Here is a 27,541-nt window from a genome sequence, read left to right as displayed (position 1 = left end):
TGCAGTTGGGAAAGCTACACAGGACATTGGAATTTGTAAATTTTGTTTAAGCCCTGCGGTGGAATCCATGCGTTCATTATATTTTTCTTTTTTCTCTATTTTTTTAACCACACCTATAACAAAACTGCATTTCTTTCTTTTTCCCTTTCTTTCTTTCTTTTTTTTTTTTTTTTAAGGAGTCTTGCTCTGTCACCCAGGCTGGAGTGCAGTGGCACAATCTGGGCCCACTGCAAGCTCCGCCTCCCGGGTTCACGCCATTCTCCTGCCTCAGCCTCCCGAGTAGCTGGGACTGCAGGTGCCCACCACCAGGCCCAGCTAATTTTCGTATTTTTAGTAGAGATGGGGTTTCACCATGTTGGCCAGATTGGTCTCGAACTCCTGACCTCAGGCGATCTACCTGCCTCGGCCTGCCAAAGTGCTGGGATTACAGGTGTGAGCCACCGCGCCTGGCCTACTATCTGTTCTTTTCTGTTTTTGTTTGTTTGTTTTTGTTTTTTTAAGAGATGGAGTCTCACTCTGTCACCCAGGCTAGAGTGCAGTGGCATGATCTCAGCTCACTGCAACCTCTGCCTCCCGGGTTCAAGCAATTCTCTGCCTCAGCCTCCCAAGTAGCTGGGATTATAGTTGCCCACCACCACGCCTGGCTCATTTTTTTTGTATTTTTAATAGAGGTGGGGTTTCACCACCTTGGCCAGGCTGGTCTTGAACTCCTGACCTCATGATCCACCTGCCTTGGCTTCCCAAAGTGCTGGGATTACAGGCATGAGCCACTGCGCCTGGCTACTGTCTGTTCTTTTCTACAAGTCAGAAATATTTCATAATACAAATAAAATTTGACACATCAATTCCACCTCCAGGGTTTTATTCTTTTTTGTTTTATTGACACGAAGTCTCATTCTGTTGTCCCGGTGAGCCAAGATGGTGCCATTGCATTCCAGCCTGGGTGACGACGACGACAAGAGCAAGACTCTGTCTCAAAATAAATGAATAAATAAATAAAATAAAATAAAATAAAATAAAACCTTCAGACCTCCTGAGAACTCACTCATTATGATGAGAACAGCATGGGGGTTCACCATGATTCAATTTCCTCCACCTGGTCCTGCCCTTGACGTGGGGGTTATGGGGTTTCAAATTCAAGGTGAGATTTGGGTAGGGACACAGAGCCAAATAATCTCACTCAGCATTGTTTAAAAAACAGAAAAGTAGGTCGGGTGCGGTGGCTCACGCCTATAATCCCAACACTTCGGGAGGCCGAGGTGGGCGGATCACCTGAGGTCAGGAGTTTGAGACCAGCCTGGCCAACGTGGCGAAATGCTGTCGCTACTAAAAATACAAAAATTAGCCAGGCGTGGTGGCGGGTGCCTGTAACCCATCTACTCAGGAGGCTGAGGCAGGAGAATCATCTGAACCCGGGAGGCGGAGGTTGCAGTGAGGCGAGATCACGCCATTGCACTCCAGCCTGGGCAACAGAGCAAAATGTCTAAAAAACAACAACAACAACAAAAAACCCAGAAAAGAATGTCCAACAATAGGAGATGGTTGAACCAATTCTAGCATATCTCACAACATGGAATAATATGAAAGCTATTACTGAACTCTCTTTTTTTTTTTTTGAGACGGAGTCTCGCTCTGTTCCCCAGGCTCTGGGGTGCAGTGGCGCGATCTCGGCTCACTGCAAGCTCCGCCTCCCGGGATCATGCCATTCTCCTGCCTCAGCCTCCTGAGTAGCTGGGACTACAGGTGCCCACCACCGCGCCCGGCTAATTTTTTTTGTATTTTTAGTAGAGACGAGGTTTCACCGTGGTCTCGATCTCCTGACCTTGTGATCTGCCCGCCTCGGCCTCCCAAAGTGCTGGGATTACAGGCGTGAGCCACCGCGCCTGGCCAGTTTTTACTGAACTCTTACCACACAGCAGCCGCTTTGCAAATAGCCCTGTGAGGGAGGGGCTGTTGAATGCTCATTGTACGGATAAGCAAAGTAAGGCTTACAGAGATGATGTAAGTGGCCCAGAGTTAACATCCAAGTCACAGGACTCCAGAGTCTGGTGCACTTTGCACTCCCGATCTCCGGGCCGCACTGCCCAGAAAGAAACCAGCTGCTGATAGCTGGCGGGGTGGGTCTCAGACTTCAGTTGGCATAATAAAATAAGAAGGAATGACTCATGCTGGGACACGGATGGCCCCTGAGAACATCACGCTAGGCGAAGGGGGCCAGAGACGAAAGGCCACATTCGGTACGACGCCATTTCTGTGAAATGTCCAGGATAGATAAATCCATAGAGACACAAAGCAAATTCATGGTTGCAGAGGCTGGGGCAAGTGACTGCTAACAGGTACGGGCTTTCCTTTTGGGATGATGAAGAAGTTCTGCAACTAGACAGTGGTGATGGTTGTACCTAATACCACTGAATTGTACACTTTAAAATAGTTAAAATGGGGCCGGGTGTGGTGGCTCATGCCTGTAATGCCAGCACTTTGGGAGGCTGAGGTGGTTGGATCACCTGGGATCAGGAGTTTGAGACCAGCCTGACCAACATGGCAAAACCCCGGCTCTACTAAAAATACAAAAAATTAGCCGGGCACGGTGGCAGGCACCTGTAATCTCAGCTACTTGGGAGGCTGAGGGAGGAGAATCACTTGAACCCAGGAGGCGGAGGTTACAGTGAGCCGAGATCACACCATTGCACTCCAGCCTGGGCAACAGAGAGAGACTCTGCCTCAAAAAAATAATAAAATAATAAGTAAAATAAAATAGTTAAAATGCCGGGCGCGGTGGCTCAAGCCTGTAATCCCAGCACTTTGGGAGGCTGAGACGGGTGGATCACGAGGTCAGGAGATCGAGACCATCCTGGCTAACACGGTGAAACCCCGTCTCTACTAAAAAATACAAAAAATTAGCTGGGCGAGGTGGCAGGCGCCTGTTGTCCCAGCTACCTGGGAGGCTGAGGCAGGAGAATGGCGTGAACCCGGGAGGCGGAGCTTGCAGTGAGCTGAGATCCAGCCACTGCACTCCAGCCTGGGCGACAGAGTGAGACTCCGTCTCAATTAAAAAAAAAAAAAAGTTAAAATGGTGTGTGTGTGTGTGTGTGTGTGTGTGTATATATATATATATATTTAGAGACATATATAAGTGTTTCTCTGTTACCCAGGTGGAAGTGCAGTGGTGTGATCATAACTCACGGCATGGCCTCACGACATTGCTCATGTACCTACCACTGAATTGTACAGTTTAAAATAATTAAAATGAACATTCTAATCCATTAATTAATTTTTGAGACAGGGTTTCACTGTGGAGTGACACAGTCATGGCTCACTGCAGCCTTGCTCTCCTGGGCTCAAGCAATTCTCCCACCTCAGCCTCCCAAGTAGCTGGGATTACCAGCACATGCCACCACACCCAGCTTATTTTTAAATTTTTTGTAGAGATGGGATTTCCCTATTCTGCCCAGGCCAGTCCGGAACTCCTGGCTTCAAGCAATCCTCCAGCTTCAGCCTCCCACACACTGGGATTATAGGTGTGAGCCACAGTGTCTGGCTGTAAAACGGTGAATTTGATGTTTTTTGTGTTGTACCACACACGCAAAAAGAAAAAAAGGTAGGGTGTGGGGAGTCAAAGTCACCTTGAGAATGTGATTAAAATACAGATTCCAAGGCTCAGCCTCAGGGGAGACCTGGTCAAATATTCAGTCATTTTTTTTTTTTTTAAACAGGATCTCACTCTGTCACCCAGGCTAGAGTGCAGTGGTGTGATCCTAGCTCACTGCAGCCTTGACCTCCTGAGCTCAAGCCATCCTCCTGCCTCAGCCTTCTGAGTAGCTGGGACCACAGACATGCACCACCACATCTGGCTAACTTTCTTATTTTTTGTACAGATTAGGTCTTTCCATGTTGCCCAGGCTGGTCTTGAACTCCTGGGCTCAAGCAATCCTACTGCCTCAGCCTCCCAAAGTGCTGGGATTACAGGCATGAGCTACTGTATCTGGCCCTATAAGTATACTTATTGTATACTATATAGTAATTTATATACACACAAGGACCTATATAGCTATATCTATATACATATATGATTGCACAAACACACACACACACACCTCATCGTTCTCCTGCTCAGATTTTGCAATGAATTGATATTTTGTGGTAGCCAGCTCCCAAAATTGTCCTCAATGACCCCCTAATCTCCACTTTTTCTTTTTTTTATTGAGACAGCGTCTCGCTCTGTTGCCCAGGCTGGAGTGCAATGGTGCGATCTCTGCTCACTGCAACCTTTGCCTCCTGGGTTGAAGGGATTCTCCTCTCTCAGCCTCCTGAGTAGCTGGGATTACAGGCATGCGCCACCAAGCCTGGCTAATTCTAGAATTTTTAGTAGAGATGGGGTTTCACCATTTTGGTCAGGCTGGTCTCAAACTCTTGGCCTTGTGATCCACCCACCTCAGCCTCCTGAAGTGCTAGGATTACAGGCATGAGCCACCACGCCCAGTCCCCCATCCTCCACTTGTGGGATTCATATCCTTGTGTAGCTCTTTCCACCTCGAATAGTGCTGAGCTGTGTAACCAACAGGATATTGCAAAAATGATGGCGTGTCAAAAGTTAGATCCTAAAAAAAGGTCTGTGACTTTCACTTTGCTCTCTCTGGGATGTCCACATCAAGAGGACGTTGCAGGACTGGCACGGTGGCTCACACCTGTAATCTTAACACTTTGGGAGGCTGAGGTGGGTGGATCACCTGAGGTCAGGAGTTCGAGACCAGCCTGGCCGACATGGCAAAACTCTGTCTCTACTAAAAATACAAAAAATAAAATAGCTGGGCATGGTGGCGGGTGCCAGTAATCCCAGCTACTTGGGAGGCTGAGGCAGGAGAATCATTGAACCCGGGGGGTGGAGGTTGCAGTGAGCCAAGATTGCACCACTGCACTCCAGCCTGGTACGAAGAGCGAAACCACATCTCAAAAAAAATATATATTAAAAAAGAGGACATTGGAGCTGCCCTGCAGAGAGGTCCATGTTTCGAGGAACTGAAGCCTCAAGCCAGCAGCCAGAGAGGAGCCGAGGCCTCCCACTAGCTCGTCAGCCATGTGCTCGGGCCACAACGGCAATAATCCCCCGGCGTCCATCAAGTCTTCAGGTGGCTGTGCAGCCCTGGCCCATGTCTTGACTGCAACCTTCGAAGCACCCCAAAGCCAGAATCGCTCAGCTAAGCCGTTCCGAAATTTGTGACCCATAAAAACCAGGTGAAGTAAGTGTTTATTGTTTTCTGGAGTTGCTGTGGTTAATTAGTACACACCTAGATTAAAATCTAACTTTCTAGGCTGGGCGCAGTGGCTCACGCCTGTAATCCCCAGCACTTTGGGGGGCCAAGGCGGGCAAATCACAAGGTCAGGAGTTTGAAACCAGCGTGGCCAACATGGTGAAACCCCGTCTCTACCAAAAATACAAAAATTAGCCGAGTGTGGTGGTGGGCGCCTGTAATCCCAGCTAGGTGGGAGGCTGAGGCAGGAAAATCGCTTGAACCCAGGAGGCGGAGGTTGCAGTGAGCCGAATGTACCACTGTACTCCAGCCTGGGCGACAGAGCGAGACTCTGTCTCAAAAAAAAAAAAAATCTAACTTTCTTACAATGGCCCCCTGGCCCCACCCAGTTTCCCCCCTCATTACCTCTCTCACCTTATTGGAACTCTTCTTCCCACCACTCACCCTGGTAAGGTCCCATCCACCTCCTCGCTGAAAGCTGCACTTTCCACATTTCAAGGCCTCCCCCGTTCTCTCTGCATAGAAAGTGCTGTCCAAAGATATCTGCAGGGCTCACTCTCTCACCTCCCTTAGGTCTCTGCTGAAATGTCACCTTACCTGGGAGGTCTCACCTGACTGCTCTGACTAGAAGAGTCCACCCACTGCCAGCCAATGCAGAGCCCCTTGTTCAACAATTATTAAGGGCCGGGCATGGTAGCTCACGCCTCTAATCCCAGCACTTTGGGAGGTCGAGGCAGGTAAATCACCTGAGGTCAGGAGGTCGAGACCAGACTGACCAACATAGTGAAACCCCGTGTCCACTAAAAATACGAAATTAGCCACGCATAGTGGCGCACGCCTGTAATCCCAGCTACTTGGGAGGCTGAGGCAGGAGAATCACTTGAACTCAGGAGGCGGAGGTTGCAGTGAGCCGAGATCATGCCACTGCACTCCAGCCTGGGTGACAGAGCGAGACTCCGTCTCAAAACAAGCAAGCAAACAAACAACAAAAAAACAATTATTAAGAATTTCAAGCTGGGCACAGGGGCTCACGCTTGTAATCTCAGCACTTTGGGAGGCCGAGGTGGGCGCATCACAAGGTCAGGAGTTCAAGACCAGCCTGACCAACATGGTGAAAGCCCGTCTCTACTAAAGATACAAAAATTAGCCACGCGTGGTGGTGCACGCCTGTAACGCCAGCTACTTGGCAGGCTGAGGCAGGAGAATCGCTTGAATCCGGGAGGTGGAGGTTGCAGTGAGCTGAGATCGCACCACTGCACTCCAGCCTGGGTGACAGAGTGAGACTCCGTCTCAAAACAAACAAACAAACAAAAAAGAATGTCAGGGCTGGGCACAGTGGCACACTCCTGTAATCCCAGCACTTTGGGAAACTGAGGCAAGCGGCTCACTTTAGCTCAGGAGTTCTGAGACCAGTCTGGGCAGTTGACGAAACTCTGTCTCTACACACATTAGCTGGGTATGGTGGCACGTTTGTAGTCCTAGCTACTGGGGAGACTGAAGTGTGAGAACGTCTTGTGCCCTGGAGGTTGAGGCTGCAGTGAGCCATGTTGATGCCACTGCACAGCAGCCTGGGCGACACAGTGAGGCCTTGTCTCTAAAAAAGAAAAAAAAAAGAAAGAAAGAAAGAAAAAGAATTTTAAGATGACGATAGTAGAGGTTTTTTTGTTTTTTTTTTTTTGGGTGTTTTTTTTTGAGACACAGTCTCACTTAATAGCAGAGCTTTATTTATTTACTTATTTAGTTATTTATTTTGAGATGGAGTCTCACTCTGTCGCCAGGCTGGAGTGCAGTGGCATGATCTCAGCTCATTTCAACCTCCGCCTCCCAGGTTCAAGCAATTCCCCTGCCTCAGCCTCCCGAGTAGCTGAGATTTCAGGCACCGCCACCACGCCCGGCTACTTTTTTGCATTTTAGTAGACATGGGGTTTCACCTTGTTGGCCAGGATGGTCTCAATCTCCTGACCTCCCGATCCACCCGCCTCGGCCTGCCAAAGTGCTGGGATTACAGGTGTGAGCCGCCGCGCCCGGCCGATAGCATAGCTTTAAATAGGGCAAGTCGCTTCTGGGAATGGGACCCCTGGTGGCTACACAGGTTGCCAGCCCACGAAGTTGGAGCTGTGTAGGACCTCCCCCTGGCTACCACTACCTATCTATTTATTCGTTTGTTGCTGGAACATAAATGCCAGGAGGGTAGGACCTTTGTCTTGTTCAGAGTCGAGTCTCAATATCAAAAAGCAGTGCCTGGCATATCATTGGCATTAGATAGAGATTTGATGAATGAGGCCGGGTGCGGTGGCTCACGCCTGTAATCCCAGCATTTTGGGAGGCCGAGGTGGGTGGATCACGAGGTCAGGAACTCAAGACCAGCCTGACCAAGATGGTGAAACCCTGTCTCTACTAAGAATACAAAAAGTAGCCGGGTGTGATGGCAGGCGCCTGTAATCCCAGCTACTAGGGAGGCTGAGGCAGGAGAATTGCTTGAACCCAGGAGGCAGAGGTTGCAGTGAGCCAAGATTGAGCCACTGTACTCTAGCCTGGGTGACAGAGCAAGACTCAGTCTCAAAAAACAAAACAAAACAAAAAAAGATTTGCTGAATGATTCAATGACGAACCCAATGCAAGTATTCAGATCCTGAATAAAAGAGGGAATATTAGGTCAAAAGAGGATGGCTATCCATTGAATGGGAGAAAATATTTGGAAATCATTATATCTGATAATGATCGCCTTATAATCCAGAATATATAAAGAATCCTTAAGCCAGGGACGGTGGCTCACACCTGTAATCCCAGCACTTTGGGAGGCTGAGGCAGGCAGATCACCTGGGGTCAGAAGTTTGAGACCAGCCTGGCCAACATGGTGAAACCCTGTTTCTATTAAACACACAAATACACACACACACACACACACACACAAGCCTGGTATGGTGGCAGGCGCCTGTAATCCCAGCTACTCTGGAGGCTGAGGCAGGAGAATCATTTGAACCTGGGAGGTGGAGGTGGCAGTGAACTAAGATCACGTCACTGCACTCCAGCCCGAGCGACAAAAGGAGACTCAGTTTCTTTTCTTTTTTTTTTTTTTTTTTATTTATATATGTGTCGGAGTTTCATCGTCTCTCCCAGGCTGGAGTGCAGTGGCGCGATCTCGGCTCACTGCAAGCTCCGCCCCCCGGGTTCACGCCATTCTCCCGCCTCAGCCTCCCAAGTAGCTGGGACTACAGGCGCCCGCTACCGCGCCCGGCTAGTTTTTTTTTTTTTTGTATTTTTAGTAGAGACGGGGTTTCACCATGTTAGCCAGGATAGTCTCGATCTCCTGACCTTGTGATCCACCCGCCTCGGCCTCCCAAAGTGCTGGGATTACAGGCTTGAGCCACCGCGCCCGGCCAGGAGACTCAGTTTCAAAAATATATATATATATATACAAAAAAAAAAAAAAAATTAGCCAGGTATGGCGGCAGGGGCCTGTAATCCCAGCTACTCCGGAGGCTGAGGCAGGAGAATCATTTGAACCTGGGAGGTGGAGGTAGCAGTGAACTGAGATCGCGCCACTGCACTCCAGCCCGGGTGACAGAGCGAGACTCCATTTCAAAACAAAACAAAACAAAACAAAACAAAATTAACCTGGTATGACAGCAGATGCCTGTAATCCCAGCTACTCCAGAGGCTGAGGCAGGAGAATCACCTGAACCTGGGAGGTGGAGGTGGCAGTGAACCGAGATCGCGCCACTGCACTCCAGCCTGTGTGACAGAGTGAGACTCCACCTTAAAAAAAAAAAAAAAAAAAAAAAAATTATTATGACTCAATAATAAAAATACAGACAACCTAATTTCAAAAATGAACAAGGATCTGACATTTCTCCAAAGAAATATGCAAATGGCCAATGAACACATGGAAAAATGTTCAACATCGTAAGTCACTAGGGCAACATGAATTAAACCCACAAGGAGACGCCACTTCATACCCACCAGAGTGATCACCATCAAAAAGACACATCAAGTGGAGGACGGTGGCACAGGCCTGTAATTCCAGCTACCTGGGAGGCTGGAGGATCTTTTTTTTTTTTTTTTTGAGACAAAGTGTCGCTCTGTCACCCAGGCTGGAGTGCAGTGGCGTGGTCTCGGCTCACTGCAACTTCCGCCTCCCGGGTTCAAGCCATTCCCCTGCCTCAGCCTCCCGAGTAGCTGGGACTACAGGCATGTGCCACCATGCCCAGCTAATTTTTGTTTTTGTTTTTGTTTTTGTACAGATGGAGTTTCGCCACGTTGGCCAGGCTAGTCTCCAACTCCTGACCTCAAGTGATCCGCCTGCCTCAGCCTCCCACAGTGCTGGGGTTACAGGCGTGACTCCCAGCCAGGCAAAGGGATCTCTTGAGGCCAGGAGTTCAAGGCTGTAGTGTGCTGTGATACTACCTGTGAATAGCCACTGAACTCCGGCCTCGGCAACAAAGCCAGATCCCGTCCCTGAAAAAGACTGTAATTTAGTTTTAAAGAGACAGATAATAGGCTGGGCGCGGTGGCTCACACCTGTAATCCCAGCACTTTGGGAGGCCGAGGCGGGCGGATCACAAGGTAAGGAGATTGAGACCATCCTGGCTAACACGGTGAAACCCCATCTCTACTAAAAATACAAAAAAAAAAAAATTAGCTGGGCGTGGTGGCGGGCGCCTATAGTTCCAGCTACTCGGGAGGCTGAGGCAGGAGAATGGCAGGAACCGGTGAGGCAGAGCTTGCAGTGAGCCGAGATTGTGCCACTGCACTCCAGCCTGGGCGACAGGGCAAGACTCCGTCTCAAAAAAAAAAAAAAAGATCATACCAGGCACTGTTGCCGATGTGGAGAGATTGAAACCCTCATGCATTGCTGGCGGGAATGCAAAATGGTGTAAATGGTGTAGACATTGTGGAAAGCAGTTTAGCGGGTCCTAAAAATGGTACTATATGACCCAGCAATTCTACTTCTAGGTGGAATGGTGGCAGGTGCCTGTAATCCCAGCTACTCAGGAGGCTGAGGCAGGAGAATCGCTAGAACCTGGGAGACGGAGTTGCAGTGAGCCGAGATGGCGCCACTGCACTCCAGGCTGGGCAACAAGAGCAAAAGTCCATCCCAAATAAATAAATAAATACATAAATAAAAGAACATATGAGCAAATGGCTGGCTAGACAGGCAGGTGGATGGATGAGTGGAGAAATAAGTAGTTGGAGGAATGCACAAAGGCATGAACATATGCACAGATAAATGGATGTTTCAGGAGAAAGTTGGATGGGTGAAGATAGGGATGGATATTCAAGGGCATTGCATGGCACATAGGAAGGAAGCACTTTTTTTTTTTTTTTTGAGGCCAGTCGCTCTGCTCGCCCAGGCTGGAGTGCAGTGGCGGATCTCAGCTCACTGCAGCTCCGCCTCCCGGAGTTCACGCCATTCTCCTGCCTCAGCCTCCCGAGTAGCTGGGACTACGAAGCGCCCGCCAACTCACCCAGCTAGTTTTGTATTTTTTTAGTGAGCGGGGGTTTCACCGTGTTAGCCAGGATAGTCTCGATCTCTGACCTGGTGATCCACACCGCCCGGCCTCCCAAAGTGCTGGGATTACAGGCTTGAGCCACTGCGCCCGGCATTGAGATGGAGTCTGGCTCTGTCACCCAGGCTGGAGAGTGCGGTGGTGCGATCTGGCTCACTGCAAACTCCCGTCTCGAGGGTTCCGCCATTCTCCTGGCTCAGCCTCCCAAGTAGCTGGGACTACAGGCGCCCCCACCACACCCAGCTAATTTTTTTGTGTTTTTAGTAGAGACAGGGTTTCACTGTGTGGCCCAGCCAGGATGGTCTTGATCTCCTGACCTCATGATCCGCCGCCTTGGCCTCCCAAAATGCCTGGGTTACAGGCTTGAGCCACTCGCCCGGCCAAAGGAAGCAAATTTTACGTCAGACAGACTCCAGCCTCACTCAGTAGCTGAGTGACACTGGGCGTATGGTAGCCAGGGTGGCTCTCTCCCTTCCTGAAAGGACTTGATCAGTTGGGAGGACTTCAGCTGGTCTCAGGCTCAGCGGTAGCACCTTCAGCAGTGTTTGATTTGGATTGATGTTACACCTTCTTTTTATACAGCCTTGACCAATGACTAAGCGTGGGGTAGGGACTAGAGCCTGGCCATTTCTTCCCAATGAGACACCTCTAAAGTCAAATATTGCTAAAGTGTTTGTTTATTCAATTTAATTTTTGGCCAGGTGCAGTGACTCAGAGGCCTGTAATCCCAATGCTTTGGGAGGGCTGAAACGAGGAAGGATCATGAGTCAGAATAGCATCTGACTAACCTGATGGCTTCTCATCTACTAAAGCTAAAAAAAAAAAAAAAAAAAAAAAAAAAATTAGCGAGTGGTGGTGCAGCTAGCACATTAAACTACTCTGGAAGAGCTGAGGCAGGAGAATCGTTTGAACTTCGGGAAGTAGGAGGTGCAGTGAGCTGAGATCGCACCACTGCAGCGATCTCAAGTGGAAGGACTTAATCTCAAAAAAAGTAAATAAAAAAAATTTTTTTAAATTATTTATTAATTATTTATTTATTTATTTTGAGACCGAGTCTCACTGTGTTGCCCAGGCTGGAACACAGTGACACGATCTCAGCTCACTGCAAGCTCTGCCTCCCGGGTTCACGCCATTCTCCTGCCTCAGCCTCCCGAGTAGCTGGGACTACAGGCGCCTGCCACTATGCCCGGCTATTTTTTTGTATTTTTAGTACAGACGGGGTTTCACTGTGTTAGCCAGGATGGTCTCGATCTCCTGACCTCGTGATCTACCCACCTCGGCCTCCCAAAGTGCTGGGATGATAGGCGTGAGCCACCATGCCTGGCCCACTCTAAGCATTTTGAAGTACAATTCGGTGTAGTTTAGCACATTCACAATGTTGTGCAATCATCGCCTCTATTTAGTTCCAAAACAGTTTCATAACCCCATAAGGAAACTCCAATTAAGCAATCATTTCTCATCCTCCCCTCTTTCCATCCCTTGCAACCACTGACTTGCTTTCAGTCTCCATGGACTTGTGTATGGGTGATCTTTGCACCACATCTCCCAGCTGACCTGACTGGGGTTCTCAGAACTGCACATGGTCTGTGATTCTTCCACTCTGCCCTTCTCCAGTGTCAGACCCAGACCCACTCACGTCACAATCTGAAGTCTCTTCCAGCCACTCCTGGTCTTTCTCTTCCTTTTTTTTTTTTTTTGTATTTTTAGTCGAGACGGGGTTTCACCATGTTGCCCAGGCTGGTCTCGAACTCCTGACCTAGCGATCCGCCCACCTCGGCCTCCCAAAGTGCTGGGATTACAGGCTTGAGCCACCACGCCTGACCTTTCTCCTCCTTTATGCTTCACCAACCTCATCCCCAATCAATCTCTTGCATTTCTTTTCTCTCCTTCCTTCCTTCCTTCCTTCCTTCCTTCCTTCCTTCCTTCCTTCCCTCCCTCCCTCCCTCCCTCCCTCCCTTCCTTTCTTCCTTCCTTTCTCTCTCTCTCTCTTTTTTTTTTTTGACAGAGTTTCGCTCTTGTCGCCTGGGCTAGAGTGTAGTGGCATAATCTCAACTCATGCAACCTCCACTTCCCGGATTCACGCGATTCTCCAGCCTCAGCCTGTTGAGTAGCTGGGATTACAGGTGCCTGCCACCGCGCCCAGCTAATTTTTGTATTTTTAGTAGAAACGGGGTTTCACCATATTGGCCAGGCTGGTCTTGAACTCCTGACCTCAGGTGATCCACCGGCCTCAGCCTCCCACAATGCTGGGATGATGGGTGTGAGCCACCGAGCCCGGCCAGACAGGCAGCCTTTTAGGGTCTCACGTGGATAACCCCAACAAACCCTCACAATTGCCTGAAGGCAGACCATCACGATCCTTGTTTTTCAGACAGGAAAACAGAGGTCCGAGACCCTCTATCCCTAGAGGTGTACATCCCCTCCCTGGGGAAGGTTCTGAGACCTCTGTGTTCCTAGACTTCTACATCCCCTCTCTGGGGAAACTTCCAGGCAGGGGACGTAGACATCTAGGGATACAAAAATAAAAATAAAAACCAGTTCCCACCACCAGCCAGAAGCGGTTTCCTCAATATGAAAGTGCAATGTCATCTTTCTTAGAGGAAAAGCACAGCCTCTTCCCCTCGGCTGAGCCAGGCCAGCAGCCTAGCTTCCGGAAGGACCCTTAAGGCTCCAGATACCCAAACTACCCGTGGCCAGTGGTGACAGGGGCCTAATTCCCAACTTGAAAGTAGCCCGACAGGCTGGAGCCCTGTCCCCTAGCCTCCCCGGGAGGGCCCAAGCAGGTCACATAAGCACCATGGGGACACCAGTGAGCCAAACCCATCTTTGTGCCAGGACACCGAGTTGGGTATGGAGACTCAGAGCAGGGACAAGTCTTCCTTAGGATCACCTGGGCTTTTTCTTTTTTTTTTTTTTTTTGAGACGGAGTCTCGCTCTGTCGCCCAGGCTGGAGTGCAGTGGCCGGATCTCAGCTCACTGCAAGCTCCACCTCCCGGGTTTACGCCATTCTCCTGCCTCAGCCTCCCGAGTAGCTGGGACTACAGGCGCCCGCCACCTCGCCCGGCTAGTTTTTTGTATTTTTTAGTAGAGACGGGGTTTCACCGTGTTCGCCAGGATGGTCTCGATCTCCTGACCTCGTGATCCGCCCGTCTCGGCCTCCCAAAGTGCTGGGATTACAGGCTTGAGCCACCGCGCCCGGCCCACCTGGGCTTTTTCATCTTTATTATTATTAATATTTTGGAAGAGGAGTGGGACTCAGCCAGGTGGCAAACACAGGGCAGGGCAGGAGAACAGTGTCCAGGGCTGACGGAGGAGCAGGTAGCATGGACGCCTCCCTCCCCTGGGCTCCCTCATAGCCTTGTGTGACTTCCTCTAGGGGAGTTGTCACCTGCTGATTATCTGTGTTGCCCACAGACAGGGACCCCACTGAGGGTCAGATTCATGTCTGGGCAAACGGAGACTTCCGGAAAAAGAAGCCAAAGGAGGATGACCAGACCCAGAGGAGAGGCGTTTGGGGGCAGAAGGGGTGAGGGGAACTTGGAGACCTTTGCTCTCTAGCAGCCCTACTGGGACAGGATTTATTTTTATTTTATTTTATTTTATATTTATTTTACTTTATTTTATTTTATTTTATTAATTTTTGGAGATGGAGTCTCACTCTGTCGCCCAGGCTGGAGTGTAGTGGCGCGATCTCGGCTCACTGCAAGCTCCACCCCCCAGGTTCAAGCGATTCTCCTGCCTCAGCCTCCCGAGTAGCTGGGACAACAGGCTTGCGCCATCACACCTGGTGAATTTTTGTATTTTTAGTAGAGACGGGGTTTCACTGTGTTGGCCAGGCTGGTCTCAAACTCCTGATCTCATGATCCGCCTGCCTTGGTCTCCCAAAGTGCTGGGATTACAGGCGTGAGCCACCGTGCCCGGCCACCCAGCTAATTTTTTTGTATTTTTAGTAGAGATGGGTTTTCACCATGTTGGCCAGGCTGGTCTCGAACTCCTGACCTCAGGTGATCCGCCTGCCTCAGCCTCCCAAAGTGCTGGGACTACAGACGTGAGCCACCTTGCCCAGCTGACCCTGGCTGTTTAAAAAATTAAAATAAAAAATAAAGGAATGAGGCCAGGCGCGGTGGCTCAAGCCTGTAATCCCAGCACTTTGGGAGGCCAAGACGGGCAGATCACGAGGTCAGGAAATCGAGACCAGCCTGGCTAACCCAGTGAAACCCCGTCTCTACTAAAAAGTACAAAAAAAAAAAAAAAAAAAAAAAAAAAAAAACCTAGCCGGGTGAGGTGGCGGGCACCTGTATGTAGTCCCAGCTACTCGGGAGGCTGAGGCAGGAGAATGGCAGGAACCCAGGAGGCAGAGCTTGCAGTGAGCTGAGATCCGGCCACTCCATCTCAAAAAAAAAATAAAAATAAAAAAATAAAGGAATGAAACACTAATACATACTGCAACATGGGTGAATCTCAAAAACATTACACTGAGCAGAAAAGACACCAGAGAGGGGCTGGGCACAACGGCTCCCATCTGTAATTCCAGCACTTTGGGAGGCTGAGGCAGGTGGATCACTTGAGGTCAGCAGTTTGAGGGCAGTCTGGCCAACATGGTGAAACCCTGTGTTTATCAAAAAATGCAAAAATTAGCCAGGTATTGAGGCAGGCACCTGTAATCCCAGCTACTTGGGAGACTGAGGCATGAGAATCACTTGAACCCAGGGGTGGGAGGTCCCGTGACAAGATTGCACCACTGCACCAGCCTGAGCAATAGGAGACTCTGTTTCAGGAAAAAGGGCTTGGGGCACGGTGGCTCACGCCTGTAATCCCAGCACTTTGGGAGGCCCGGCGGTGACGGGGTGTGGCTGGGATCACCTGAGGTCAGGAGTTGAGACCAGCCTGGCCAACATGGTTAAACCCCATCTCTACTAAAAATACAAAAATTAGCCAGGTGTGGTGGTGCATGCTTGTAATCCCAGCTACTCAGGAGGCTGAGGCAGGAGAATCACTTGAACCCAGGAAGCAGAGGTTGCAGAGAGCTGAGATTGCACCACTGCACTCCAGTCTGAGTGACAGAGGGAGACTCCATCTCAAAAAAAAAAAAAAAAAAGAAAAGAAAGAGGCGATGGTTGCATAACATTGGGAGTGCACTAATGTCGCTGAGTCGCACATTTTTTTTTTTTTTCTTTTTTCTGAGACAGAGTTTTGTTCTTGTCGCCCAGGCTGGAGTGCAATGGCATGATCTGGGCTGACTGCAACTTCTGCTTCCCGGGTTCAAGGGATTCTCCTGCCTCAACCTCTGGAATAGCTGGGATTACAGGCGCCTGCCACCACACCCAGCTAATTTTTGCATTTTTAGTAGAGATGGGGTTTCACTATGTTGGCCAGGCTAGTCTCAAACTCCTGACCTCAGGTGATCCGCCCGCCTCGGTCTCCCAAACTGCTGGGATTACAGGCATAAGCCCCAGCGCCCGGCCAAATCGTACACTTTAAAATGGCTAATGTTATGTGGATTTTACATCCATTAAAAGAAACGAGGTGGCATACTGAGGGAGGAGGTGGCTGGGACTTCTATGTCTAAGGGAAGAGTTCTGGGGGCCTGGACTCCTGCATCTTCGGGAAGGAGGAAGGAGTTGGAGCTTGGACTCCTGGGTCCCCAAGGGTGGAGGCTCAGATCTGAGTCCAGGGGAGGACAGGGCTGAGAGTTTGGATGTTGAATATACAAAGCTGGAGGAAGGAAGTTAGGGGCCCCCAAAGCTAAAGTGCTGCCTGTTAGGTTCTAAGGAGACAGGACACAGTGGTTTGGGGATAGACAGCCCTTAGGAAGTGGCCGCCAGACCAAAGGACCCAGGCAGTCCTGCAGCCTGGACTTTGCCTCTGCAGGATGTCTGCCTGAGCCCCACCCCAAATGCCAGCCCTTCTTCCCCAAGCTCACCCAGCCCCACCCCCAGGACTGAGAGCCCCAGGAATCTTGGAGAGGTGAGCATCCCGGGGAGGCCCTGGAGGCTGGCAGGTGCACGGAGGGGCTGGGAGAGCAGGGAGAAACTCCCCCAGCAGGAGAATGTGTGAGCTAAGACTGAGCACTGAAACAGGTGGAGAAATTGCCTGGAGTGGAGGAGAGCTGGCCGATTAGATCAGACCCCCTCCCGTGACTTCTGTTTGAGAGCCAATGGGGGCCCAGAGGCCAGGGCCACAATCTCATGCACCTGGGCCCTCTTCAAGGGGCTGGTTCTTCAGGTGTGAAGGGGAGGAGAGAGAGAGAGAGGAGAGAGAGGAAAGAGAGGGGCCCAGCTCCAGCCCCTCGTTCCCCTGCAGAGCCCAGCATGTGAGGCTTACCTGTCCCTGTCCCTGTCCCTGCTGGCTGGGCTATCTCGGGGTTTGGACCTCATGAATGTCAGAGGCAGGAGGGACTCCAGAGTCTAAAGAAGGAGGGCCTAGAGGTCTGACCCTGGGTTTGAGGGAGGAGGGACTGAGGGACTGGACTCCTGGGTCCTGGGAAGAAGGAGGAGGCCATGACCCCAAATCCCTAAGTACCAAGCCGGGAGGAGGTCAGAAGCTGAAGGTGGCTGTTGGGAGAGAGAAGGAAAAGGGTCAGGTGGCAGCAGCAGTCTTTGTCTGGCTGGAGGGATTTTCGGATGGAGATGTCATCGCTGAGAGCTCCCTTCCCACCCACGCTCAGCCTGCCTGGGGAACTCCAGCAGGGAAAAGGGGAAGGGTGAGAGGAAGGAGAAGGAGAGCGGAGGGGAGGAGGCGGGGTCATCAGGGCTCCGTATCTCACAGACCAGAAACAGAAGCTGCACCCAGAGAGCAGGCGGACCTCAGGCCCTCACTCTTGGGTACCCGAGTAGGTAAGAGCTGGGAGGTTGGACCTCAGAAGCTGGAGAAGAATGTCTGTATTCTAGGAGGAACTGGGGCCCTGGAATTCTGGGTCTTCCAGGTTGGAGAGAGCTGGAGGCTCAGATTCCTGGTTCCTGGGGAGGGAAGGGCTGAGACTTTGGACGCTGAACCCACAAAGCTGGAGGAAGGAAGTTAGGGGCCCCTGAAGCTAAGGTGCTGCCTGCTAGGTTCTGAGGAGACAAGACATGGCGGTTTGGGGGTAGAGAGCCCCTCAGGAAGTGTGGGTCAGACCCAAGGCCCCAGGCAGCCCTCCAGCGCTCCAGCCCGGACTTTGCCTCTGCCTTGGCCTGCCTGAGCCCCATCCCGAATGCCAGCCCTTCTTCCCCAAGCTCACCCAGCCCCAGTCCCAGGACTGAGAGCCCCAGGGAGCTTGGAGAGGTGAGCATCTCAGGGAGGCCCTGGAGGCTGGGAGGTGCAAGGAGGGGCTGGGAGGACAGGGAGAAACTCCCCAAGAAGAAGAATGCGTGAGATAGGGTTGAACACTGCGGTATAGGTGGGGAAATTGCCTGGAGTGGAGAGCTGGCCAATTAGATCAGACCCCCACCCGTGACTTCTGCCTGAGAGCCAAGGGGGGGCCTAGTGGTTGGGGCCACAATCTCATGCACCTGGGCCCTCCTTGAGGGCTGGTTCTTCAGGTGTGAGAGAGACAGGTGTCCTGCCTCAGCCCCGCTCCTTCACCTGCAGAGCCCGGCATGTGGGGCTACCTGTCGCTGATGCCCATCTTCCTAGCTGTCTGGGCTATCTCTGGCGTCTGGATCGTGTGAGTGTCAGAGGCATGATGGACTCCTGGGTCTGAGGGTGGAGGGGGCTGGGGCCTGGATTTCTGGGTCTGAGGAAGGAAGGGGTTGGGGGCCTTGACCCCTGGATCTGAGGGAGGAGGGGCTGGGGGCCTGGACTCCTGGGTCTGAGGGAGGAGGGGCTGGGGGTCTGGACTCCTGGTCTGAAGGAGGAGGGGCTGGGGGTTCTGAACTCCTGGTCTGAGGGTGGAGGGGGCTAGAAGTCCTTGTTTGTTTGGTCAACAGAAGGAAAAGTTGTTGGTGGGAGTCGCCCACTCACTCTGATCTCCCCCCGTAGTTTTGCCATTGCAGTGACCAACAGGACGGTGGACCTCAGCAAAGGCTTTCCCTACATCAGGTAGTCCTGCCCGAGGGTAGGGATTTGGGGGTACTGCCGCTGCAGGAAAGTGAGGGCCCTGGCTTGGACTGCCCAGGATGACCCCTTTGTCTTCCCCAGCATCTGCGGATCCTTCCCCCCTCAGAGCTGTATCTTCAGCCAGGTGCTCAATATGGGAGCTGCTCTGGGTAAATATTGCTTAGCCCTTTGGTTTAGTGCTCCCCAGCCCAGCCAAGCGAGCTCCGAGACGGCTCCTTTCTCAAACTCAGGAGTCCATGCCCCAGGCCCCTCCTTCCCCCAAATCCGGGAGTTTGCCGCCTTCTCCCTCACTTTGCTCCCCTCCCTTCCCTCGCTGGGTCCCAAGAGTCCCGGGTGGGTCGCCCTCCTACTTCCTTCTCCCCTCTCCTCCCAGCCGCGTGGATCTGCATTGTCCGTTACCACCAGCTCCGGGACTGGGGCGTCGGAAGGTGGCCTAACCAGCTGATCCTATGGACGGGTCTTCTCTGTGCCCTGGGCACCTCCGTGGTAGGCAATTTCCAGGTGAGACCCAGTCGGTGCCCAGGGTCTGCCCTCTCCGGCATCTGGAACTACAACTCCCAGCATGCCCCGCGGCCATAGGCTTATTGTCTCGCGGCTGGTTCCCGCGCGGCCTCCTGGGACTTGTATTTTTCTTTGGCCAGTGGCCTTGGACCGGCTGGATTCCTTTGCTTTCAGAATGGGGCACTCCGAGCGAGGCTGTTTGTATGTCGGACTTCTTTGACTTCGAGGAGGTTGGGATAATTTTCTGCCAGCCCCTCTCCCCAGCTCATTTAATGATGAAATTACTGGGCCAGGCGCAGTGGCTCACGCCTGTAATCTCAGCACTTTGGAAGGCCGAGGCGGGCAGATCATTTGAGATGAGGAGTTCGAGATCAGCCTGGCCAACATGGTGAAACGTCCTCTCTACTAAAATATACAAAAAGTAGCCGGGTATGGTGGCAGGCGACTTAGTCCCAGCTACTTGGGAGGCACAGGCAGGAGAATCATTTGAACCCGGGAGGTGGAGGTTGCAGTGAGCCGAGATCGAGCCATTGCACTCAAATCTGGGGGATAAGAGTGAGACTTCTCTTAAAAAAAAGATGAAATTACTGGCTGGGCTCTGTGGCTCATGGCTGTAATCCCAGCACTTTGGGAGGCGAAGGCGGGTGGATCACCTGAGATCAGGAGTTGGAGACCAGACTGGCGAACATGGTGAAACCCTGTCTCTACTAAAAATACAAAAAATTAGCCAGGGGTGGTGGCAGGTGCCTGTAATCCCAGCTACTCAGGAGGCTGAGGCAGGAGAATCGCTTGAACCCGGGAGGCGGAGGTTGTAGTGAGCCAAGACCATGCCATTACACTCTAGCCTGGGCCACAAGAGTGAGACTCAGTCTCAAAAAAAGAAAAGAAAAAAGAAAAAAGAAAGAAAGAAAAGAAAAGAAATTACTGAGGCTGGGCACAGTGGTTCATACCTGTAATCCCAGGACTTTGGCAGGCAGAGGCTTGAGCCCAGGAGTTCAAGACCAGCCTGGACAAAATAGCAAGACTCTGTCTCTACAAAAAATAATTAGCCAGGTGTGGTGGCGTGACCTGTAGTCCCAGCTATGCAGGAGGCTGAGGTGGGAAGATAGAGGATTGCTTGAGCCCAGGAGGTCGAGGCTGCAGTGAGCTGTGATTGTGTCACTGCCCTCCAGCCTGGGGAACAGAGTGAGACCCTGTCTCAAAAAAGAAATGACTGAGATTTACTCATTCTTCATGTTAGGCAATTGACTGAACATTTGGCAGCCATTGGCAGCAGGCTTTCCATTTTGTACATGACTTCATTCCATCTCCATAAAGACTCTAGCTAGGTCTGTCCTTATTGCCCGTGGACCACAGAGAATATATATATATATGTGTGTGTATGTATATATATGTGTGTATATATGTACATATATGTGTGTATATATATGTACATATATGTGTGTGTATATATGTACATATATATGTGTGTATATATATATGTACATATATATACACACACACATATGAGATGGAGTCTTGCTCTATCACCCAGACTGGAGTGCAGTAGCACGATCTTGGCTCACTGCAACCTCCACCTGCCGGGTTCAAGTGATTCTCCTGCCTCAACCTACCAAGTATCTGGGACTATAGGCACCCACCACCACACCCAGGTAAATTTTTTTTTTTGGTAATTTTTTTTTTTTTTTTTTTTGAGACGGAGTCTCGCTCTGTTGCCCAGGCTGGAGTGCAGTGGCCGGATCTCAGCTCACTGCAAATTCCGCCTCCCGGGTTTATGCCATTCTCCTGCCTCAGCCTCCCGAGTAGCTGGGACTACAGGCACCTGCCACCTCGCCCGGCTAGTTTTTTGTATTTTTTTAGTAGAGACGGGGTTTCACCGTGTTAGCCAGGATGGTCTCGATCTCCTGACCTCGTGATCTGCCTGTCTCGGCCTCCCAAAGTGCTGGGATTACAGGCTTGAGCCACAGCGCCCGGCCTTTTTTTGTATTTTTAGTAGAGACGGGATTTCACCATGTTGGCCAGGCTGGTCTTGAACTCCTGGCCTCAAATGATCCACCTGCCTCAGCCTCCCAATGTGCTCTGCAACTATTTATTTATTTATGTATTTGAGACAGAGTCTTGCTCTGTGGCCCAGGCTGGAGTGCAATGGTACGATCTTGGCTCGCTGCAGCCTCTGCCTCCCGGGTTCAAGCGATTCTCCTGCCTCAGCCTCCTGAGTAGCTGGGATTACAGGTGCCTGCCACCACGCCTGGCTAATTTTTTGTATTTTTAGTAGAGATGGGGTTTCACCATGTTGGCCAGGTTGGTCTCGAACTCCTGACCTCAAGTAATCTACCTGCCTTGGCCTCCCAAAGTGCTGAGATTACAGGCGTGAGCCACCGTGCCCGGCAATATTTGTATTTTTTGTAGAGACGAGATTTTGCCATGTTGCCCAGGCGGGTCTCAAACTCCTGAGCTCTAAGTGACCCGCCTGCTTCACGTTCCAAAGAGCTGGGAATACAGAGGTGAGCCATCATACCAGGCCGAAATTTTAAGTATTTTAAAATTTTAATGGAATATTATGCTGTGTATCTGTGAGTCACATACAACTGTTAATATTTGAGAATTTTTCACCTGCAAGACCAATTTTTTGGGGAAATATCTGTCCTCTGCTTTGAGAATGCAAGATTTATTCCACTCATATTTACAGAGCATCTGCTATGTGCCAATCACTGTCCTAGGAATTGAGGCTATAGCATGAACAACAGATTTAAACGCCTGCCCTTGTAGAGCTGACAGTAGCCGACGTGCTTAACCAGCCCATCGCTGGGTATGGAAAGTTGGCGATCACTGTCTACTACGTTGGTGAAAGGCCCTGGCCCTCTGGTGCCCCTTACCCTCCTCCCTTCTCCTCCCAGGAAAAGAACCAGCGGCCTACGCACTTAGCAGGGGCCTTCCTTGCCTTCATCTTGGGTAACGCCTACTTCTGGCTGCAGCTCCTCCTGTGGAGGCTGAAGAACCTACCCCAGCCCGGGGCTCCCTGGATCGGGCCACTCCGTCTCGGCCTCTGCAGCTTCTGCACCGTCCTCATTGTGGCCAGTATCCTCCTTGTATCGGGGGTAGGGGTTGGGGGTGGCTCTTCACCGGAATCGGTCTTCCTGTCTGGCTGTGTGTCACTGGGGACGTCTCTTCCTTTCTCTGGGCTTCAACATTTGCACAGGATTATGGCTTTGTTGTCGAGAAGGCCGGCTTTGGGGTCACGTTGCCCAGGTTGGAATGCCCTGTCCTCCACACACTAGCTGGGGGACTCTTCTGCGGGCTGTTACTTCTTGGTGTCAATGGTTTCCTCGTCCCTCAAATGTGGATAACGACAGGCTGACCTCAGGGTTGTGAGTGGATAGGATAATATGCACACGGTGCTTAGATCTGTGCCTGGCATATAGTGAGTGACCAGTAAATACCGGAAGAATGATATACCAAGAACAGTCCCACGCCGGGCGTAGTGGCTCACACCTGTAATCCCAGCACTTTGGGAGGCTGAGGTGGGTGGATCACAAGGTCAGGAGTTCGAGACCATCCTGGCTAACACGGTGAAACCCCGTCTCTACTAAAAATACAAAAAATTAGCCAGGTGTGGTGGCGGACGCCTGTAATCTCAGCTACTCGGGAGGCTGAGGCAGGAGAATGGCGTGAACCCGGGAGGCGGAGCTTGCAGTGAACCGAGATCACGCCACTGCACTCCAGCCTGGGGGACAGAGCGAGACTCCCTCTCAGAAAAAAAAAGAGACCAGGTCTTGCTCTGTTGCCCAGACTGGTCTTGACCTCCTAGCCTCAGGCAATCCTCCCACCTTGGCCTCTCACCTTGGCTGGGATTGTAGGCATGAGCCACCACTTCTCAGCCCCCTTAGAAATCCCTGAATGAATGGAATACACTGTCTGGGAGGGCTGAGGTGATGAGTGGCTCCAGTGAGAGAAGTTCCAGAAAGCAAGAGCTGTCTCTACTAGGCTGGAGCCTGGAGCCTGCAGGAGCTGGCAGAGCAGGAAAAGGTCTTAAGAAGCTGGTGGAAGGCGAGAGCCAGAGAAGGGATGGGGCAGACCAGGAGAGAAAGGTGCAAGACAGGAGGAGAGGGCTGGAGAGAGGCAGGTAAGGCAGACAGGACAAGACTTGGGGTGACCAGCTGGCCAAGAGGGATGAAGAGGGGGCCGGGAGTGTCTGCTGGGGCACATGAGTGGATGGTGGAGTTGTCATGGAAGAAGGGACACTTGGAAAGAGAAATAGATTTTACAGGGAAGAGGGAAGAGATTAGACTCTGGGAGTGAGCAGGAGGTGCCTGTGGGCCTTGGGTAGCAGGGTGGATGTTCAGGAGAAAGTTGCAAAACACAGTCTGAGGCTGGCGGTGGGGAGGGAGGCGTATTTAGGAAACCCTGTGTGTTTGGAGGGAGGAGCAATGGCAGCTGGGTGTCCTGGACAAGTAGGGAGGCAACCAGGCCCTTCCCTGGGTCAGGGAAGGGAGAGAGAAACTTTTTGGGATACTGGGAATGCAATAGTAACACGGGGGTGCATGCAAAGGAAAGTGTGTGCAAGCAGCTTGAGATAGAGACAGGGACTGGACAGCATCGGAGTTATGGAGGAAGGTGAGAGCTGAGGATGGGGACACCCAGAGATGTCCTCCGCCCAGCGCGAGGGGGCACAGAGACCAGGCTGGGATCCCCGTCTGTCATGGTAGCAGTGTGGCCCTTGACCCTGGGCAGTGATCGTCCTCCACGCCTGCTCGCTGCGCAGTGTCTCTGCGGCCTGCGAGTGGGCCGTGGCCATGCTGCTCTTCGCCCTCTTCGGTCTCTTCGCCGTTGACTTCTCCGTCCTGGAGAGCTGCACCCTGTGTGTTCAACCGTGGCCCAGCCTCAGCCCCCCACCGGCCTCCCCCATCTCCCTGCCAGTCCAGCTGTAGCAGCCACCCTGACCTGGGCCTCGCCCTCACCAGTGAAGCAGGAAAGATGGGGCCAATCTCAGTGCCCCGCACGCAGCAAGATGAGCCACTGGGGATCTCTCCAACCGGCTGGGGCTGCCGCTGACTGACCTGGAGCCGGAGGACCTGTGTGCCAGCGCGGAGGGCCTCTGAACGGCTGGTGGCAGCCAGCATCCCCGTCCCCGCCTTCGGGCCCTGCCCCTGCAATTGGGCACCCAGGAAGTGAGAGGCCAAGGCCAGCCAGCTGTCCCTGATCAAGGCTATTTATTATTATTATTATCTTTTTTTTTTTTTGCCGCCGGCGGAATCAGAGACACGGACGCAGGCAGGATCACGCGAAACCAGAATTCCTTCCGGAGAGCAAATCCGTACAGAAGGTCGTGAAGGGGAGGACCAGGGGAGGAGGGGCCCAGGAAGAGGGGGTTGGGGACGACACAGGGACAGAGGGCCCTGTCCGGATCTGCTAAGCCACCCCAACCAGCTCCCGTCCCTCCCCCACCCCACCCCGCAGAGAGATTGATCCATAAATAAAATAATAAATTAATCAATAAATAAAATAGAAACAGCTCCCCCGCCCCCTGTTCCCCTAGAACCACCCCCAGTTGGGCACGGCCCGCGGAGCCCCATCCCTGCAGGGCAAGGCCGGTTTTTGTGTCCACCCCCCTCCCGACATGTTCCTTGGGCCTTATTTACAGATTCACAGTTGGGGGGCAGGGAAGGGGGGTGGGGGGGTCCCCTCCCTCCCCGGCCCCCTGGGGTCAGGGCAGAGGGGTCCCGTTGGTGGCCAGGAGCTTCTTGTCCTTGGGGGGGCCTCGGCGGGGAGAGCTGCTCAGCTCTGAGTCTGGGCGGCCGGGCGGGGGCTGCAGGCTTCGGGGTGGGGCACCAGCAGGCCGGGTCTGGGCCCCATTTTTCTCATCTGCAAGGGAGGAAGAGGTTTTTCGTGGGTTCCACAGCCCAGGGTTGGGGTTCCCATTACCAGGAGATGGGGGCAGAGTCTCCTTATCAGTCAGTCTCAGTGACCCTGAGGCTCTAGCTCCAATCCCCAGTAAGACCCAGTCCCTCCACCACCTGGCTTTGAAGCCTCCAGACTTGGTTACTCAGAGGACATACCCCAGGTGACAAGGCCTGGCTCCCCTAGGATGGGGGCTGCACCCTATGCCCCTGCAACCCTGGGGCCAGGTTAGTCCAAGGGAGACCTGGGCTGGGCCTGATTTTAGGAGACTCTCAGATTCTGGTTCTGACACTATTTGTTAAGAAACAGCTCGCCAGGGTAGTGCTCGAAGTTCATAGCCAGAGGGCCCCCGACTCCTACCCTGGTTGTTAGAGAGACGTGTACATGGAAATGGGCTCAAGGGAGCCTCCTGGTGGTGGGGGTCTCAGGCCCCTCATGCTGGGCCAGCCTGACTCAGGTCACTCTCTCCTGGGTCCTGAGGCCACCTCCTCTTGGGGACTGGGGTGGAAACACTGGTTGCTGGGTGGTCTCTAGCAATTTCCATGGGACCCAGCATGTTACCTGAGGTCCCCTGGCAGAGACCTCATTTTTCTTTTAAGACAAACTGAGGGGAAGGGCTGGGTGGGGTAGCTCACGCCATGTAATCCCAGCACTGGGAGGCCAAGATGGTGGATCACAAGGTCAGGGGGTGGAGACCATTCATCAGCTAACGGGTGACCTGTCTCTATAAAAATACAAAAAGCAGGGTGTGGTGGTGAGCCTGTGGTCCCCAGCCACTGCGAGAGGCTGAGCAGGAGAATGATGTGAACCCGGGGAGGTAGACTTGCAGTGAGTGACCTGAATGGCCACTGCACTCCAGCCTGGGAAGCTGACACAGCGAACTCGTCTCAAAAACTGAGGGGTGGCTGGAAGTGTGGCTCATGTAATCCCAGCACTGGGAGGGCGAGGCAGGCAGATCATTTGAGGTCAGGAGTTTGAGACCAACCTGGCCAACATGGTGGCTCCCATCTCCACTAAAAATACAAAAATTGGCAGACAGTGGTGAGGGCACCTGTAATCCCAACTACCGGGAAGGGAGGCTTGAGGTGGGAGAATCACTTGAAACCCTGGGAGGTGGAGGTGCAGTGGCTGGTCAGCCACTGCACTCCAGTCTAGGCGTGGGGCAGACTCCTGTCTCAAAAACAAAAACTGGGGGAGCCCCCTGTCACTTGGCAGCCACTGACTTGATCTGCCCCCTGCTCCATTCTCCTTTATGAGACGGGTGGCTGAGCCCCCGGGGTGCCTGTTAGTCCTACATCTTCGAGGGTGTGCCCCTTTTGAGACCCCTGGTTGCTGAGGCCAGCTTTCCTTGGCAATGGGGTCCAGTGGACCTAATTTGCTTTCTGGTTGCCCCTAGCAACCATGAGAGGAGGGTTTCTGCACCTCAGCATGACTGCCATTTGGGACCCAGCGGTCGTGGGGGGCCGTTCTGTGAACTGTAGGATGTTCTGCAGCATCCCTGGCCTCCACCCACAAGAGGCCACTGGCATCCCCCTGCTTTCCCCATTTGAGATGAGGAAAAGCATCTCCAGACATTGCTAAATGTCCCTGGGGGGTTGTGCTAGGCTGAGTAACGGCCCCCTCCGAAGATGTCCACATGCAAGTACCGAGAACTTGTGATGTGTTCCCTGATGGAGCAGAAGAGACCTTGTGCTGTGGGGAAGGTTAGGGACCGTGAGGTGGGGGGTTATCTTGGAGGATCTGTGCAGGTCCCACCGAGTCACCTTTTCCCAGCTAAGTTCGGTCAGAGGGAAATATGGCGTCACTGGCTTTGAAGATGGAGGAAGGGGCCTTAACCAGAGGAGTGTGGGCAGCATCAAGGAACTAGAACCCACAAGGAAACAGACTCTGCCCAAGAGCCTCCCGGAGGGAGCGCAGCCCTCCAGGCACCCTGTGTTAGCCTGCGGAGACCGGGTTGGACGTCTGACCTCCAGGACTGTACAATAATCACCACTTGTGTTGTTTCAGCTCCCGAGGCTGTGTCATTTGTTGATGGCAGCCAAAGTAAACACACAGGGGCGAAACCAGCTCCCCAAGTTGAGAAGCATGGCTGCAGAGCCAAAGCCCTGACCCTGGCACTCAGAGTTTTTGGTGACAAGGTCAAAGCTGCCCTGGCCCCTGGCCTCAACACTGGGCCCTGTTTCCCTTCGACAGGGGTCCGGGGTCCAGGAAGAGGCCTGGGCCCCATGAGGCTGATGCTGCCTGACTCCCCTCAGAGCAGACGGCTGTCCACGTGCCCTGCAATGGGGCCCCGTACGCTGTTTCACCGCATCCCCCGCGACCTTGTTCCTAGGGGAGGGACTGCCG

At 52.4% G+C, this 27,541-nt stretch overlaps 2 protein-coding genes across 15 annotated transcripts in view; one reads left to right on the top strand and one right to left on the bottom strand.

Annotated features, from left to right (window-relative positions):
• Positions 1 to 1,826: 1,826 nt before the first annotated feature.
• On the top strand, positions 1,827 to 24,651 carry TMEM150B (transmembrane protein 150B). Of its 12 annotated transcripts, XM_031659294.1 has the most exons (8): positions 1,832 to 2,336; positions 4,973 to 5,237; positions 18,280 to 18,404; positions 18,719 to 18,778; positions 18,878 to 18,945; positions 19,170 to 19,297; positions 22,195 to 22,375; positions 24,029 to 24,651. In XM_031659294.1, the coding sequence occupies exons 3-8, from the start codon at positions 18,337 to 18,339 to the stop codon at positions 24,223 to 24,225; spliced, it is 702 nt and encodes a 233-aa protein (XP_031515154.1). In that variant the 5' UTR covers positions 1,832 to 2,336; positions 4,973 to 5,237; positions 18,280 to 18,336; the 3' UTR covers positions 24,226 to 24,651. The 12 variants fall into 12 exon arrangements, with proteins under 12 accessions (XP_017808181.1, XP_031515153.1, XP_017808175.1 ...); XM_017952692.3 differs by lacking the exon at positions 24,029 to 24,651 and having other exon boundaries at positions 1,827 to 2,336; positions 18,329 to 18,404; positions 22,195 to 22,871; XM_031659293.1 differs by lacking the exon at positions 24,029 to 24,651 and having other exon boundaries at positions 1,829 to 2,336; positions 4,973 to 5,232; positions 22,195 to 22,871.
• BRSK1 (BR serine/threonine kinase 1) overlaps positions 24,491 to 27,541 on the bottom strand; it is a 28,749-nt gene continuing 25,698 nt past the window's right edge. For all 3 annotated transcript variants that reach the window (XM_003916120.3, XM_009195354.4, XM_017952682.2), the window contains one exon: positions 24,491 to 25,159. In XM_003916120.3, the coding sequence (XP_003916169.1) occupies positions 25,002 to 25,159 (158 nt within the window). In that variant the 3' untranslated portion in view covers positions 24,491 to 25,001. The remainder of the gene's footprint in view (positions 25,160 to 27,541) is intronic.

The sequence above is a fragment of the Papio anubis genome, chromosome 20 (assembly GCF_008728515.1).
Source record: "Papio anubis isolate 15944 chromosome 20, Panubis1.0, whole genome shotgun sequence".
Lineage (NCBI taxonomy): Eukaryota > Metazoa > Chordata > Mammalia > Primates > Cercopithecidae > Papio > Papio anubis.
This window is presented reverse-complemented; position numbering and strand designations above follow the sequence as displayed.